The following is a 15,262-nucleotide window of genomic DNA, read 5'->3' as shown; positions in this document are numbered from 1 at the left end:
TCTAAAATGACACAGAAGTACCATGAGCAACACTAAATAAGCAACTTTAAGCCTGTCACTGTCAGTTTTCAGAACTGAGTGTTTTTGACAATGCATTTTTAATTCCCATTTTTTAAATTCAGACGATGACGTCGTGGCATAACCAGAGAAACCATAACCTCCAAAACTATGTCTATGATAATAGAAACAGTTTTTTAGTCTGGAAGGTTTTTTTTTCTCCCTGAACACCTTCATCGTTGGCCAGACTTTCACATACTCTTGACTGGAAATTCAAAAACTAAACAGAGAATCACCTTAGTATCACTGCAGCCATCAGAAGCTGTAAGGCTAAAAATGAGCCAATTCAGAAAGAAAGAACGAGTTGCAGGCCCAACCAACACTGTAACTCGACCCACCTCCACTTACCTTCACTTACCCCTTTCATTTAAAATGTTAAAGTGACCATGAGATAAGAAATTACTGTATTTATTCAAACAGGATTTTATTTCCTGCAGCCATATGCCTGCTTTGAAAAACATTTACACTCAGGTTGGCTGAACTCTGGCACCCAACAGAAACTGGAAGTGGGTTGCCGAGCCAACTCAAGCTGGTAAAGACCTAACCAGGACAATACAAATGTTCCCCATTTGTGTAAGAAACAAATTAACAAATATTTCAGGTGTTTTTAATGTATTTAGAAATACCAACAAAATCTTGTAATGAACTAGGGCACCATGCCATGTCTGGCTTTTTTTTCCCCCTTCAACAGTAAAGTCATAATTCAATTAATTTCCAAGAACCTGGTGTCTTAAAACCAGCTTCCTACTTCATGCCACATACCAGTAAGCAATATTCTATACTGTAATTAAGTCAAGATGCATGACACTGAATAAAACAAACCTAAAACTATAATGAAGGACAACAGTTACAGTATAGTGAACTTTTCATTGGTCAATAAACCCATTTTCCCTTTCAAATCTTTTCATTCACCTGAACTAAATTTTGATCCTCCACGTCACTTACGAGCTAGAGTTTGAAAGCTTCTTCGTAAGTCCTTTAGAAAGGAGACTCGGTGCTTCTGAACAGCTGGTTTAGCAGAGCATGTTCTGTGCAGCAGCATTTTCCAAGTCATAGCTGACCTTCCCCAGCATTGCCACAGCTACGCAGCACAGCAGCGATTCTGAAGCAACTGTCACATTTCTAGCAAACTGCTTGTTGACAAAATGTACAGAACCACAACATCCCAAGGAACGGAATACTCAGTATAATTCAGTATTGTTTTCCATCCTTTTCTTGCTCGTTTTAAGGATGCTATTCCTCATGCTCCTAACTGGAACATACAGACTTCTAGGTCTGACCAATGCTCCATCTAGCACTACCTTCACCACTGGCAACAGCAAATGTTATCTAGGGACATGATATAAACCTATCATGCACACCTTTTGTGTTTTTCCAGCAACCCCAACTACTGCAGCAGGGACACTAAAGTCCATTTCCTTCAGTATTTGTTTATGGCTCAGTTGTGCATGTGGGTTTTTTAACCTCTTTCTAAACCTCTTGACACTAACTCCTTCCACAATTCCCCACAGGACCCAGTTCCAGAAGCTCACTACACTGTGCATCTGCTTTAAATCACCTACCAGCTTCATCCAATGCCCATGAGCTCTAATACTGCAAAATTTGGAGAATTATCACTGCACATTCACCACATCTACTGCTTTCCCAGTTCTGTAAACAGTCATGCCCCCTTTTCAGCCATCTCATTCCCAGATTGAAACATTCCAGCCTTTTGTGTTCAGTTCCCTAACTTTTTAGTAGGCCTCTTGTGTATCTTCTGTAACTCCGTTACATACTCTCCCCTCAGGATGGGGAGACCAAACCCGCATGCAGTGCTCCACAAGTGAGTGCCCCAAGGCTTCCAGGACCATGCACAGCACCCTCTATCTTGCTCTCACCACCCTGACGATGGTAACATTGGTGGCTTTTTTGGCTGCTGCTGCAAATAGGAAAGATCTCAGAATTAGCACCAACAGCTCTCTGAAATCATTATCTCCACACTGCAACTGCCAGCTCTGAATTCAGTTCCATAAAATCACAGTTTGATCATTCCCAACCACCCAGACCTTTAACCACACATACAGCTATAGTGAGGCTTCTTAGCAGTCCTTCTGGAAATCATCAGCATCAGTATCATTACTTGAAGACCACACAGCAGCACTCAAAACTTGGAAATTACTGTGTGCATTTCTTACACCACAACACAAGGGAAATGCTGAGTGAGACTGATCTCACCACATAACTCTTGGGAGGGGAACAGGGAGAAAGTTGTCACCCCTCAGGTTCCTTCCCTGAACAGTGACCATTAAGCCCTTCCCTTTCTTCCTATCCTTTAGTTAGCTTTCAGTTTTTAAATTTAAACCACTCTTCCAGCAACTTAAGATCCCAAAAACTTGGATACTTCTGAGTAACCTGCATCATCTGAAAAGCTTATATGTTCATTTCCCAATTTATTAGGCACTGACAAATGACATTGAGCACATGACAGTGAAATTTCACCCTTCTTCCCACATTGCATTTCTTACCCCATGTCTAATCCTCACACCATCACTAACTTTCATTTATAGCCTGTGATAAAGAATTCTGATAAAATGAAATATTCAGGGTTCAAGCACATCTTCTGAAATCTGCCCTCCCCTGTATTCTTTCTTAGCATATACAGGCAATTCCCATAATCTGGAGGGTATTTTATGCTCTTATTATAACAAGGCAGTAAGTGTCATTAATGGTTGTTTTAACAGGAAGGCTGTCAGTTGATCTCCTCCATCACAGGTCATTTATCTCCTCTATAAAAGCCCTAGTGCTCCTTAGTTTGTTCTTTTTTACGTTTGATACAGACAGCAAAATTCAAATGCTTTTGATAGCCACAGACACTGGGTTTGTCTCCCTGACTTTATTTACTACCACTGACCTTTGGCTACATCTCTTTGGCTTCGTAACCTCTGACCTCCCCAGTCTTTGCTATTGACCTCATTTGGACTAGACTTTGTTTTTGAATTCTCTCTGTTTAAGTTCAAATGGCCTCTTTAATCTTGCCAAAAAACACTGTCTTCTCTTTCCTTTGGAATCTCTATACGAGGTCTCCAATTCCTCTCACCTCACTGATCCATTAGGTTAAGCCATCTGGTTAACTGCATAACTTCCATATTGTCCAGTGTGATGGTCATTTCAACCTAACAGTGGGGATGAATCACAGAATGGTTTGGGTTGGAAAGGACCTTTAAAGGTCATCTTGTTCCAACCCCCTTGCAATAATCAGGGACACCTTCAGCTAGGCTGCTCAGAGCGCCTTTCAGCCTGAAGCCAAATGTGTCCAGGGATAGGTCTTGCACAACCTTTCTGGGCAACCTGTTCCACTATCTCCCATTTGCATTTTGCCCACTACTGCTTTTGGCACAGCCCAGTCAGCAATGCACTGTGTATCTACGAGGACACTGCTCCACACAGCAGTTCCACACACTGCACATGTTTTGAGGACCAGCTGATGATTTTGACTGAACTTTGACAGTTCTGACGGGCAGGTAGAGCAAGAAACCAGTGGCTGTTTGCAGTGTCAGGTTCTGGCTCCTGTAATAAGACATCTTGACAGGGATGAGTCAGTTACCATCACTGCTGGACTTAACAAGGAGCCCAAAATGTAGCCTTTTAAAACAACATGTGACAGAAGTGTAGGGAAGGAACAGCACATGCAGTGGATCGGATCATCCAGAGAACTGTCCCTCTGACTGTGAAGGCTTAGTAAGTGCTACCAGTGAAGTGCTAAATGAAATGTGTTTTGGGTTCACCTGGGAAAGCAAAGTTAATCAGATTCTCATCTAACCTGCCACAGTCTATGTTACTGATTTAGTTACTTCTAAACTGGATTATTGTAATGCTCTTTACATGCATATCCGATTACTCAGATGCTTAGTGGACTCAGAATAGAGGTGAGGTCTGTTTACTTGTGGTGAACGTATAAACACGTTTGGTACTGTAAGAGAGGAGCAGAGCTATTTGATTACTCCATTTTGTTACATGTACTAGCAGAACAAAAATTAGTTAAGATTCCCTAGGAAGAAGTTTGGCATTCCACCAAGACCAAGACTATGGTAAAAGAACCACTCTGGCTGCCACCATCATACCATATCCTTTCAGAGATTTGTGAGTACATTGGTAATCTGTAAAATTTAGACTGAGACCTAACTCTTAGAACACTGTGTTCCCACATAAGTCTGCATGCAGTAGTCCACACATCTTAAAAGAACTTGCAAAGTCTTGGCTCCACTGCTGAAAGACAGATCAACTATGACCAGTGGCACTCTAAATGCCAGAAGAGTGAATCATTAGAATCACAACTTTATTTCATTAATGCCCTATTTCTTTAATTACAGCAACTGAGGACTACATAATTAAAAAAAAAAAACCTAGAAACTGAATCATACTTAAATGCTGCAAAGAGCTACTGCTGCAGAAATTACGGAGCTCCATTTTTCTAATCCCAAAGCTGAAAGCACTCCAGGCTTTGAAACTAAGAATACAGTCAGAAGAATGGACACAGCTGGACAAAACAGCCTTAGGAAAACAAGAACTCAGTCGCAAGATGTAACTTGAACATTAAACTCTTCTTGCTAAGTTCAGTGTGATCCACAACGAAATCTGTTCTAGACAAATTAAATCAGCCATTAGAAGGGATGCATATTGACGGATTTGTTTTCAGCTGCAGTTGAAGGTTATCTAACTCCAGCATTGTGAAAAACAGAAGAGATCCTAAGTATTAATATGCAAACCCAAAACTGAAGTCAAACTAACAGTAAACAAACAGAAAATAGATCTGAAGTATGTGCAAATTCATGGTTTCTGGTCATAAAAACTGTACCATGTTACTGGTGTGCAACAGCAGTCAGACCCAACTACCTCACCACAGCTGCTCTACACCTTTCTAGTCTTGCTCTACTGAAAAGGTAGAGCAGCAGCTGTTGGAAACATAAAAACTGCAACCAGCGTGCCTACCTATGCTGTGCAACACATGCATCAAGCCCTCCACAAAGAAATTCCAATGAAGCTGGCTTGTGTGTGAACAGTCCCATCAGGCTCAGTGTTTATAGAAAAAAAAAATCTGAAAATAAACCACAGGTAAAAGTAAAGCCCCCTATTCCTTAGCAAATGACAAAGTTGTGTCTTTATTATTCATGGATGGCTAAATTCCATGCTGTTGGCTCCATTTTTTTTTCTGCAAGACCAGTAAGTTTTCCAACCTCTGATCCCAAAATACACCTACTTCCCTGAAAACAATCACTGATAAGCTGGTGGGCAAAGAAAATTATGATATTCTGTACATGCTAACAGATCAGTAAGCTTTGTACAGCAGTTAGTAATACAATCTAAAAATGGCTTCAGATATGGATTGGTTTAAATGAAACAGCTATTGCTTTCCCTAGTTACTTTAGAAATGCCAAATGATACAGAAACAGCTGTTGTAGGAATCCTGCTGCCCACAGAATGGGATAAGGCATCAGTTTCACACTGAATAGCCCTATCACAATGAAGTTTGATTGAAAATACAAGGAATGAAATCCAGATAAAACTGCAGGGTATTAATTTATAAAGGCTATTTTCCATAAAGCCATAACTTCTGAGATGACACTATTTCTCAACATATGTAAGAAGTCAGACCATTACAGCCTCACTGTCCTGTGCATTTTTCTCTACTGGAGTAGCTGTTGATCCAAAGGCATGCATGATACTTTAGAGAACCAAGCAGAACCAGCAGGCAGTAGAAGGAAGGAAATAAACAGGAAGAGGATCAGACAACTTTACAGAATAATTCAAAAATATTCTGTTTAAATAATCTCTTGAGAATACTATGGAACAGCCTAGCTTTAAAGTGATGGACTCACACACAGATTTGGACATTGTAAACTAATACAAAGACCTTATGGTGTATTTTATAGGGACAAGATGAAAACCAGAAATGTCTGAGGACAAATTATGTCTAGTATTACATACAAGTATAAGCAGAGGATCTTGCAAGCAATCAGACGTAAAAGGAAAAGGCTTCTAACTGGTCTTTGAAGACATCTTTAAACTCAACATAATGCAGGTAAGAGAGTCAGTGAAGGATTTTAAAAAAAGAACCTTAAAATTTTCAGGTGGAAATGAAAGACAATAGAAAATAGCTTTTGAAATGCTGTAGTCCAGATGGAATGGAAGGAAGTAACAAAAAGCAAATGTCTCAAAAGAAAAAAAAGCATCAATAAAGTGCAAAAATTATAGAAACAAAATTATGACTTAATACTTTCACTTCTAATATTATAATCCAATCCAAGCGCACCATCTTTTATCAATTTCAATGGACTGATATCCAAATATCAGTACACATTTACCTGCAGTACCAAAGCTCTGGCAGCCAGCACCCAGGCTGGAGCTGCATCTCAATACAAATGCAAATTATTCAGCTGGACACCACAAACTTCCAGGTAATACAATTTTGTTTTACACACAATTAGCTTGCACAATCCTCTGAACTCAGTTATTATCCTTTTTTTCCCTTGCCTTCTGTTGCACTTACCTGTTTTAAATTCACACATGGAATACAAGTCACACCATGGTTCCCATCTCTAATGCTAGGAATGCTTATTGGACCTAACATAACAGACTGAATTTCAGTGTGGTAAATGCTGAAAAGACTCACACCATGAACAGATTTTATGCATTTATCCAGATCCTTCTCCAACTTAGATCCATCCCTAAGTTATTCACTCAAGCAAAACCAGAAAAAAAGCTGAATTATATTTTCCATAAGGACACGTGATGGTAGGATCAAAAATATCCTATACCAAAACTAGTGCAATAGGGGAGATTTGCATGGCAAAACACACATCACTCCTTTCCTAAAAATCTCTGCTTTGGTACCAACCTAATGACGCCTCTGTTTGAGGTTATGACCATACAGAAAATATACAACTGCATGGTTTACAGTTGAGATAGGAACAGGACAAGTGTGTATTAGCAGCTATATGGAGACTTACTTTCTACCCCTATCAGTTATGCTAAACTAAGTTAAGAGATACAGACACTAAAAATGCTTTCCTATGTAATACAGAACTGTAGTAGTGTCATGCCAAAAAAAAAACCCCAAAAAAATGAGGAAAACCTGATTTAACAGTTATCATTTTGTAATTAATCTGTGAAACACAGTGCTACACAGACATTTAAAAAAAGGTGTGGTTTTGGTGGGGTTTTTTTGGTTTTTTGTTTTTTTTTTTTTTCAAAAAATCCTTACACCAAACATCACTCCCCAGAAAAGCATCGCATCTTCATAAAAAGACATTACCGTTAATGTTGTCACAGTAGTAAAAGTGTTCATCTTTTAGAGAGGGGCATGCAGAAACTAACTCCTGCAGGCCTGCACCAGTTACAGTGAGACACCCCGAGAGGTTCAGGTGTTCCAGATGTGGCAGTCCTCCTCCCAGAGTCAATGCCCTGTGGACACACAGAAGAGAGGCGTCAGGAGCCCGCGCGGCACTGGCAAGTGCCCCCCTGCATCACCCTGTCACAGACCCACCGCACCTCATGCAACAAACACAGCTCTAACAAACCACGGAGTTTTAAATCTGGCAGTTCCAGACCCTCTTTTAAAGGGGGATCACCCCTGAAGCCACCCAAGAGACCTGGAAAATCAACAGATTTCTACATAAACTAACAATTCCTGTAGACAGACTTTAAGCGGGAAACGACCTTTTTTATGGATGACACCAGAGATAACCAACTATTTCGAAGAACTACAAAGCCATTCTTCAAAATACCACTGATTTTGGCAGCTCTTCCAAGGTGACATATATTCCTCATCTCACGCTAAAACATGACACTCCCAAGTTTGGTGCATTATGCTTCCCAAAGTTTGACTCTTTTTTTGTTAAAGTTACTTTGGTCTCCAAATTTGTGTTTTCCTAGGACTGACAGCAGAGCTTCTCTCTGCCAACACACCATCTTATTATTCACATAGAATTCTCTAGCTTTCTTCTGAGTGCTAGACAATTTGGCTGCTGCTGCAACAGGCACACGATGTACTGCACCTGAGCAATTACTCCATGTGACCCTTCTCGCTTCTCTGTGAGCTCAGAGAAACCAGCCCAAGTTCAAGCAGAAACAAGCTCACTCACCTGAATAAAACCACCAGGCTTGAATCACCAAACTGCAGATTCAAGCCAGGACATAAAACTGAAGATGCCTTCAGAGCATCACTGTACAAGTTTCTCTTGTCAGCAGGCAGAACTGCTGGGCACAAAACCAGCTATCAGGTAACAACTTCTATGAAATAAATGAACTGGTATGTCTTTCTGTTAGGGGGTTTCACTCCCTTTCCTCAGGGACTCCAGGTATTCTTGTGCTACAAGAAGCACTTGTTGGAATACACTCTCAGCTCCTAAATACTTTCACCCAAAAAGCACCAATGGGAAATCAACAACACAACTAAACCCTTGCCATGACTCAGTGACCAAATCTCCCTTTGCTCCCACATTACTGAGTCATGCAAAACCAAACCAGTACTATGTAGAATACACACATCACAACAATACCTCATCAGCACATAACAAAACTCGTTAGGGCAAGTCCACTGCAACACTCCAAGAGAAACAAGCACCTACACAAAGCCCAGATATCTGAACCACACCCTGAGGAACAGTAACACTGGTGAGTGAAAGTGTCAGAAAAACCAAAGGAGACATCTGAACAGCTGGCACACGTGAACATCAAATGGGGACAAAACCTCAGGAGAGAAAAATCAATGCCAGCAGCACCTCACACTATTCCTCAGTTTACTACAGCAAAGAGCACAGGTATGCATGCAGTATTCCCACTCCAAGAAGCTTTAATTAGTCTTAAATGCTGCAGCACATCTGAGCAGGAGGCTTCAAGTACCTCAGCCTCATCCCATTTTCATATGAAGTAGTAACTACATTTTTCTGACAATAAAAAGTATCAGTGGCAAATAGCAAACACAGAAAATTTTGTAACTCGTGAAGCCATCTCAGTGTTCAAGTCAAACATTTTTTCTCCTCCTTTAACTGTTATATGGGGTCATATTTAACATGTTGTTCTGCACATACAGAATCATCATAGAATCATTTGGGCTGGAAGACTTGAGATAATCACATCCAACCATTAACCCAGCACTGCCAAATCCACCACTAAACTACATCACCAAGTGTCACATCCTTTAAATACCTCCAGGTATGCCGCTTCCCATGGCAGCCTCTTCCAATGCTTGAAAACCCTTTCAGTGAAGAAATTTTTCCTAATGGCCAATCTAAACATCCTCTGATGCAACTTGAGGCCATTTCCTCCTGTTACATGAGGGAAGAGACTGACCCCACTGGCTACAGCCCCCCTTTCAGGTGCTTTTAAAGAGTGGGAAGATCTCCCCTGAGCCTCCTTTTCTCCAGGCTGAGCCTGCCCAGCTCCCTCAGCCACTCCTTACCAGACCTGTGTTCCAGACCCTTCCCCAGCTCCACTGCCCTTCTCTGGGTATAGTCCAGCACCTCAATCTCTTTCTTGCAGTGAGGGGCCCAAAACTGAACACAGGATTTGAGGTGTGGCCCAAGAACTGCCCCGGTGCTGCTGGGCACACTATTGCTGATACAGGCCAGGGGCCACCTGGGTACACGCTGGCTCATGTTCAGTCACTGTCAAACAACACCCCCAAGTCCTTTTTCACCAGGCAGCTTTCCAGCTACTCTGTCCCCAGCCTGTAGCACTGGGGTTGTTGTCACCCAAGGGCAGGACCTGGCACTTCATCTCATTGAACAGACAATTGGCCTCAGCCCATCGAGGCAGCCTGTCCATAAATTATGTCATTATCCAGACAGGTCAATCAAGATGCTACTCCAGTTTTACAAAGTTTCAAATATATTGGCAGGCATTATGAAAAAGCTGGTGAATCAACACAATTTCTTAACAAGAAATCACGAAAGCTCAAACCTAAAAGCATTAATACTGTCTGGAACAACAAATTCACGATAATACTTAACTTCAGAAGATATATATAAAAGATTTTACTGTTATCTCTGAAAGAAAAGCTGGAAGACGTTTTCAAGTCTAGTACTGTAACTATTTAAGAAGCAAAGACCACTTAAAACTTACCAAAGTTTCTTCAATAAAAATGTTTCTACTGAAATGAGGCAGAGTCATTCCAGAATGGCCCAACAAATAAAACCAGAAAAAACATCCTGCAGCAAAATAGCTTGAAAACGTCTCCTCACCTGAGAGCACGGTCTGTGATCTGGTAACAGCCTGACAGACTGAGAAACTGAAGAACTCGTGCAGTCTCTTCATCTGTTTTTTCACTCCCAGAGTACAAAGAGTCTTTTTTCTCTGACTGTTTAGTCCTTATTGGTTTTTTACACAGTGCAGAGGACTCTGGAAGTGCTCGAATAGTTCTTAGTCCTGTCCCAGCACAACAAAACGAGTGACCGCAGTAAATCAAGTCAGTAGAAGCACAGTGCTGCTGCCACCCTCTAGTCCTTAATCCATAAATGTCTCTACTGTAGCACGATGCAGAACAATTAATATGGGATGTTGGTTCCATAAGACAAAATCCTTCAACATTTCTGTGTCTCCACTCTGCAGCATCTTCAATGTCAGCTAAATCATCTGCATCTAGCATCCACACATAAGCAGAATTGAAGTTTTCTGAGCCATCAGGTTTAGTCCAGTGCTGCTCACCATCTCCTCCTTCAATGAGGTTTTCATTGCTGATTTCACGCAAACAATTATATTTCTGGTTGGACTGCAGAGTAATCTCTCTGTTTTTCCACAAAGTCTTAGCATTCCTGTTTCTGCAGCTTTTCAGAACACCTCTGTTATGATGGGTTGATATGATACCCAGTGCTCTGGAAATCCTCTCTATAGCCACATCTGTAATTTTTTCACATCCAGACAGATCAAGGTGGCGTAGATTTTGACAATACCCAACCGAACACCAACTGAAATCAGGGGGAAAAAAGAAGTGGTTTGGTTTGTTGGTGGTTCAGTTTTTTAAGTTTTTGCTCAGAAATAGCTGTTAAGGCTAAATATATGAAAGAACATTTCACAAGTAAATTCACAAGTATTAATTCACATAATATTCAAAGAAGCTATCCCAGACAGATTAGATTTGATACTCCAAGTGCTCTATATATGCCTAGAAAAATTATGTCTAGAGAAATGTGAACTCATTCATGAATCAGTAACAATTTGTATTTCTCCATATACTGAGACTTAAAAGAAATACAACTTTGCTATAAACTGAACAAATGTTTTAATAATAGATCAGATTGCAAGCACCAAATACACACATAACATTTTCAAAAAGCAACCGCATTACACTCAACAGAAGCTACCAAGAGACATCTGAGTTACTAAACATCACAGTTAACTTCTCAAAAGGCTGAAAATACTGAACTAGCAAATTTCACCCACACCCACCCCCCAAAAAAATGTATCTGAGATTCAATATTCAGTTCAAAGTATTGCAAGAGTTGTAAATTCTAGTATTTTGAGTTTCTCAAGTTTAGCAGTTTACACATACTGAAATGCCAGTGTACTTAGATCATATGTCCTCCTGTCCTTTCCTATATCTCTCAGGAATTCTAGATCGATTCCTGAAACAGCTCCTGCATACAATATTAATTATTCCATCATTAATTAGAAAACAAACTTTTTCATTTTAACAAGAGGTTACTCCCTCAGTCTTATCTTTTTCAAGTGAAATAGAAATTTTATCTACAGTAATATTTTTACATTATTAGCTATAAAAGTATATAAGGGATTTAACTGATCTTTACCTATCCATAGTTAATGTTACCATTATCTACTTTCTGTAAGTAATTATCTGTATTTAGAGCAAGACAAACTCATTTTCTGAGTTACAAATTGGAGTGTTGTAAATACAGATATATGGGGAGTGGTAAATAAGGTAAATTTTACTAGATACTGACAAAAGCTCACTAAGATTGATTTCTGAGCCCTGGAGATTCTATAAAGCTTTTATTTCAAATAAAACTTCTTGTACAAGCTGGAGAGTGTTGCTACCAGCATCCATGCTGGCAAGATTTTCTGTGGTGTTCACACTCCCTGAGAGCACCACATGATGTAAATGCAGAACACTGAAATACCTGCTCAGTTTCAATACCACAGTAGGACCCATTGGTGCAGGCTCTGCATCCACACACCATCCCACTGACATCAAGGACATTCCTGCAGGCCTCAGTAAAACTCAGGAATCCATAGTCAATACACCTAAGCCTTAGAGCTTTGCCTACTGTTTGATTTGAGTGTCTGAAATAGCAGTATTCCACACCCTACCAGCTGTAGCAGACCAAGGAACTTCCTTAACTGAGCAACTCCATAAAAATCTATGGACAAGTTGTTAATACCACAGCAAAACACAACTATTGTTATGGATAGCTACACACTGATAGGTAAAAAGCATCCAATAGTGAAGACAGAGAATTTTAAAAGGCCACTACAAAGTTACCTGTTTCACTTGGTATTTCAATGACTTGTTACTCTGGTTTAGTTCTTAGTCATAAGTCACATGGGAGTTCTCAACCTGAGTTCTCTTTCTTTCGTTATTGGCAATGGACTAAGAAATGTTTGAATGTTTCCCCCCCCACTTAAAAAGCTGGATTTAAAGGAAATAACAATTATCTAACCTTTCAAATACAGAGTCTGAAACATCAGTTTGAGTGAGATCCAAATATTCCAAGTTGGGGCAAAGCTCCAAGATCTGTCTAACCTGAAAAAAGAGAGGAAAATAATCAGTTAAGTTACAAGCCAGTAAGGTTGCACACAGTGTCTAGAGACAACCTGCAAATTAATACTCTTTTAGATTGCAACCCACTTACACTACCCAAGCATGTCAGTTATTAATTAAAGATTGCATAGCCACAATTATTAAATGCAAGTTTCAAATTACACACCATTTTGCTGGACACTGCAGAACTGTAGGCCAATACCAGTGTCTTCACTGAGGAGCCTACAACTGGGAGGACATGATGAATTAGGCCATGAAGTAAACGTTTTTCCATTTGTGCTATATTAATGGCAAGTGAATCTTCAGCTGCTTCTTCTGCAAATAAAGCCAGAGAGAAAGACTTAAAATCATTAAAGGACTTGGAAAAATATTTAATACATATTATGTAGTGCGCAGGGCTGCCCGGGGCAGCTGTTTCCACCAAGTTGTTTTAGGTATCAAAATACTACCTCACAGGGCATTTCATATATATATGTATATATATATGTATGTATCTGTAATTTAACAGCTTAAGACAAATTTTAAGTCAAGCCTAGGAGTGGATGCAAGATGATTCAAACTTTCTGAAGAGATGAAGCCTAGCCTTCACCTCCAGACACATCCCTGTAACTCTTCTACCTGCCCTCATGTTTGCTCTTTCCTAGACAAATTAATTCCAGTCATTAAAATCAGATGCCGGCTTCTCTCCTACCAACCTCTATCCCCGTTTTTTTCCATTCAGCTTGTTCCTTATAGCTATGGCACCTTCAGGTAAAAAAAAAAAAAAAACAATTCACCAAAATCAATTTTACCTACCAGATTCATCTATGTCAGCATCTTCATCCCATTCCTGGAAAGCACGACTTTCATCTTTTCTATTTTTCACCCATTCCTCATCAGGTTCAGTCTCAGTATCTGCTGCAGGACCACTATACCAATCACCTACTCACCACCAGCCCCCAGAAAAAAGAAGGAAGAAAAGTTAATAAAAATCTTTCAGTGCAGCAGAAACCAGCACTGATAACTTTTCAGTATACTGTGACCCGATTTAAGAGACATAAATTAATTCTGAATTCATCTCAACTAAGGCTGGACTAAACTTTAACATAATTCTTTGTCTGAACTTTATCCTTAAGCTTCAAAAGATTCTTGCAACAGTTTCAGTACCATCCCAGAACATAGCCTATTATGCCTCTCTGAGATACACCTCCTGTCCTTATTAACTTAGTAGAGACCAATATAATCACAAAAGTAAGTTAAAATCATGGAATACTTGGACTGTCTAGGTGCTCAAGTTCTTTCTGGTAAATAAATTAATCACCAGCTTTTAGTGTTAATACTTGGTTGAAGACATCTCTCTTTTCCTCTGGAATATCACAAATAAACAGTTAACCAGCCTGGTTTTAGTCCCTGCACATGACAACTCTTGAGATTGCAAAAACCGAATTCCGTAGGTACCCTACTTAAGTACTACACAGTACTTGACAACATACATATGGCTCAAATCAATACACAACCATTTTTTAGAACATCTGGATGAACGAGAAGATCAGCAACAGCTCTGCTGTTTTAGCTGGTGGAGCATGCCCTCCCCCTGAAGGTTACTGCACAGTCACTAATTTACTTCTAGTTTGGGTATATTGCAGTGCTGGGCTCAGGATAAGCAGCTCTGCTGCCTCCCTCGATGTAGACATGCTGAAAAAAAAACCACCTTATTCTACTACCTCACAGGGGGGAACCCTACTCCTCCTAAAGCAAGAGGAACTTCTGTTAAGTAGCATCTAAAAGAACAAGGTTTCTTATATGAATAACACAATGACAATGAAATCCTAACTGATTGTCAACTGTGGCATAAAAGTGTTTGGTAACATTTCTCATTGTCTTCAATATCTTCATATTACATAAGAAGCCTCAGAAGCCTTCTGTGTACTAGGAGGGGAAAAAAGTTAAAAATTTAACTAAGCCTACATAAAACTACAGTTCTTTTCCCCTCCCTGTGGCAGTTAATCCCATCTGAGAAGCTTCCATCCAGTTTAGAGCACTTCTGCACAAACAACTGTAGTAGTACAACCAGTACGTCATGAGACCAGATTCCTGTTGTACCAAACCAGGTTTGAAGCACTTATTTTAAGCAGTTGTCAATTATCTTTTTTTTGTGTGTGTGCAGCACTGAATTATCAAGACAATGATGTTTCAAATGAAAATTTAAGAATTTGAATTTTGAAGCCTCTCTACTCAGTCTTTGGAAGCTCCGGAACCAAACTATTGTTTTTCAGGAAGATTTACCCAAACAAAAAGAAGTAATTCAGACCAGAAAGTTATTTGATTCCTCTCTACCTTGTACAAATTTTAGAAGCCATTAAGGTTTGGCCAGAAAGGCGTTTTTAGTTTTTATGTATCTCTAAAGCTAAGTTATATAAACACAGCTTTCTGTCTTAAAATCTTAAAGGCATCCAAAAACTTATTAAACAG

General features: G+C 39.8%; 1 protein-coding gene across 2 annotated transcripts in view; it reads right to left on the bottom strand.

Moving 5' to 3' along the window:
• FBXL5 (F-box and leucine rich repeat protein 5) overlaps nucleotides 1–15,262 on the bottom strand; it is a 33,961-nt gene that overhangs the window by 883 nt on the left and 17,816 nt on the right. For both annotated transcript variants that reach the window (XM_069014406.1, XM_069014407.1), the window contains exons 6-10: nucleotides 13,607–13,732; nucleotides 12,978–13,126; nucleotides 12,711–12,793; nucleotides 10,278–11,000; nucleotides 7,349–7,497 (exon numbers count right to left, since the gene is read on the bottom strand). In XM_069014406.1, the coding sequence (XP_068870507.1) occupies nucleotides 7,349–7,497; nucleotides 10,278–11,000; nucleotides 12,711–12,793; nucleotides 12,978–13,126; nucleotides 13,607–13,732 (1,230 nt within the window). The remainder of the gene's footprint in view (nucleotides 1–7,348; nucleotides 7,498–10,277; nucleotides 11,001–12,710; nucleotides 12,794–12,977; nucleotides 13,127–13,606; nucleotides 13,733–15,262) is intronic.

Source organism: Aphelocoma coerulescens, chromosome 4, assembly GCF_041296385.1.
Source record: "Aphelocoma coerulescens isolate FSJ_1873_10779 chromosome 4, UR_Acoe_1.0, whole genome shotgun sequence".
NCBI classification, from domain to species: Eukaryota; Metazoa; Chordata; class Aves; order Passeriformes; family Corvidae; genus Aphelocoma; species Aphelocoma coerulescens.
This window is presented reverse-complemented; position numbering and strand designations above follow the sequence as displayed.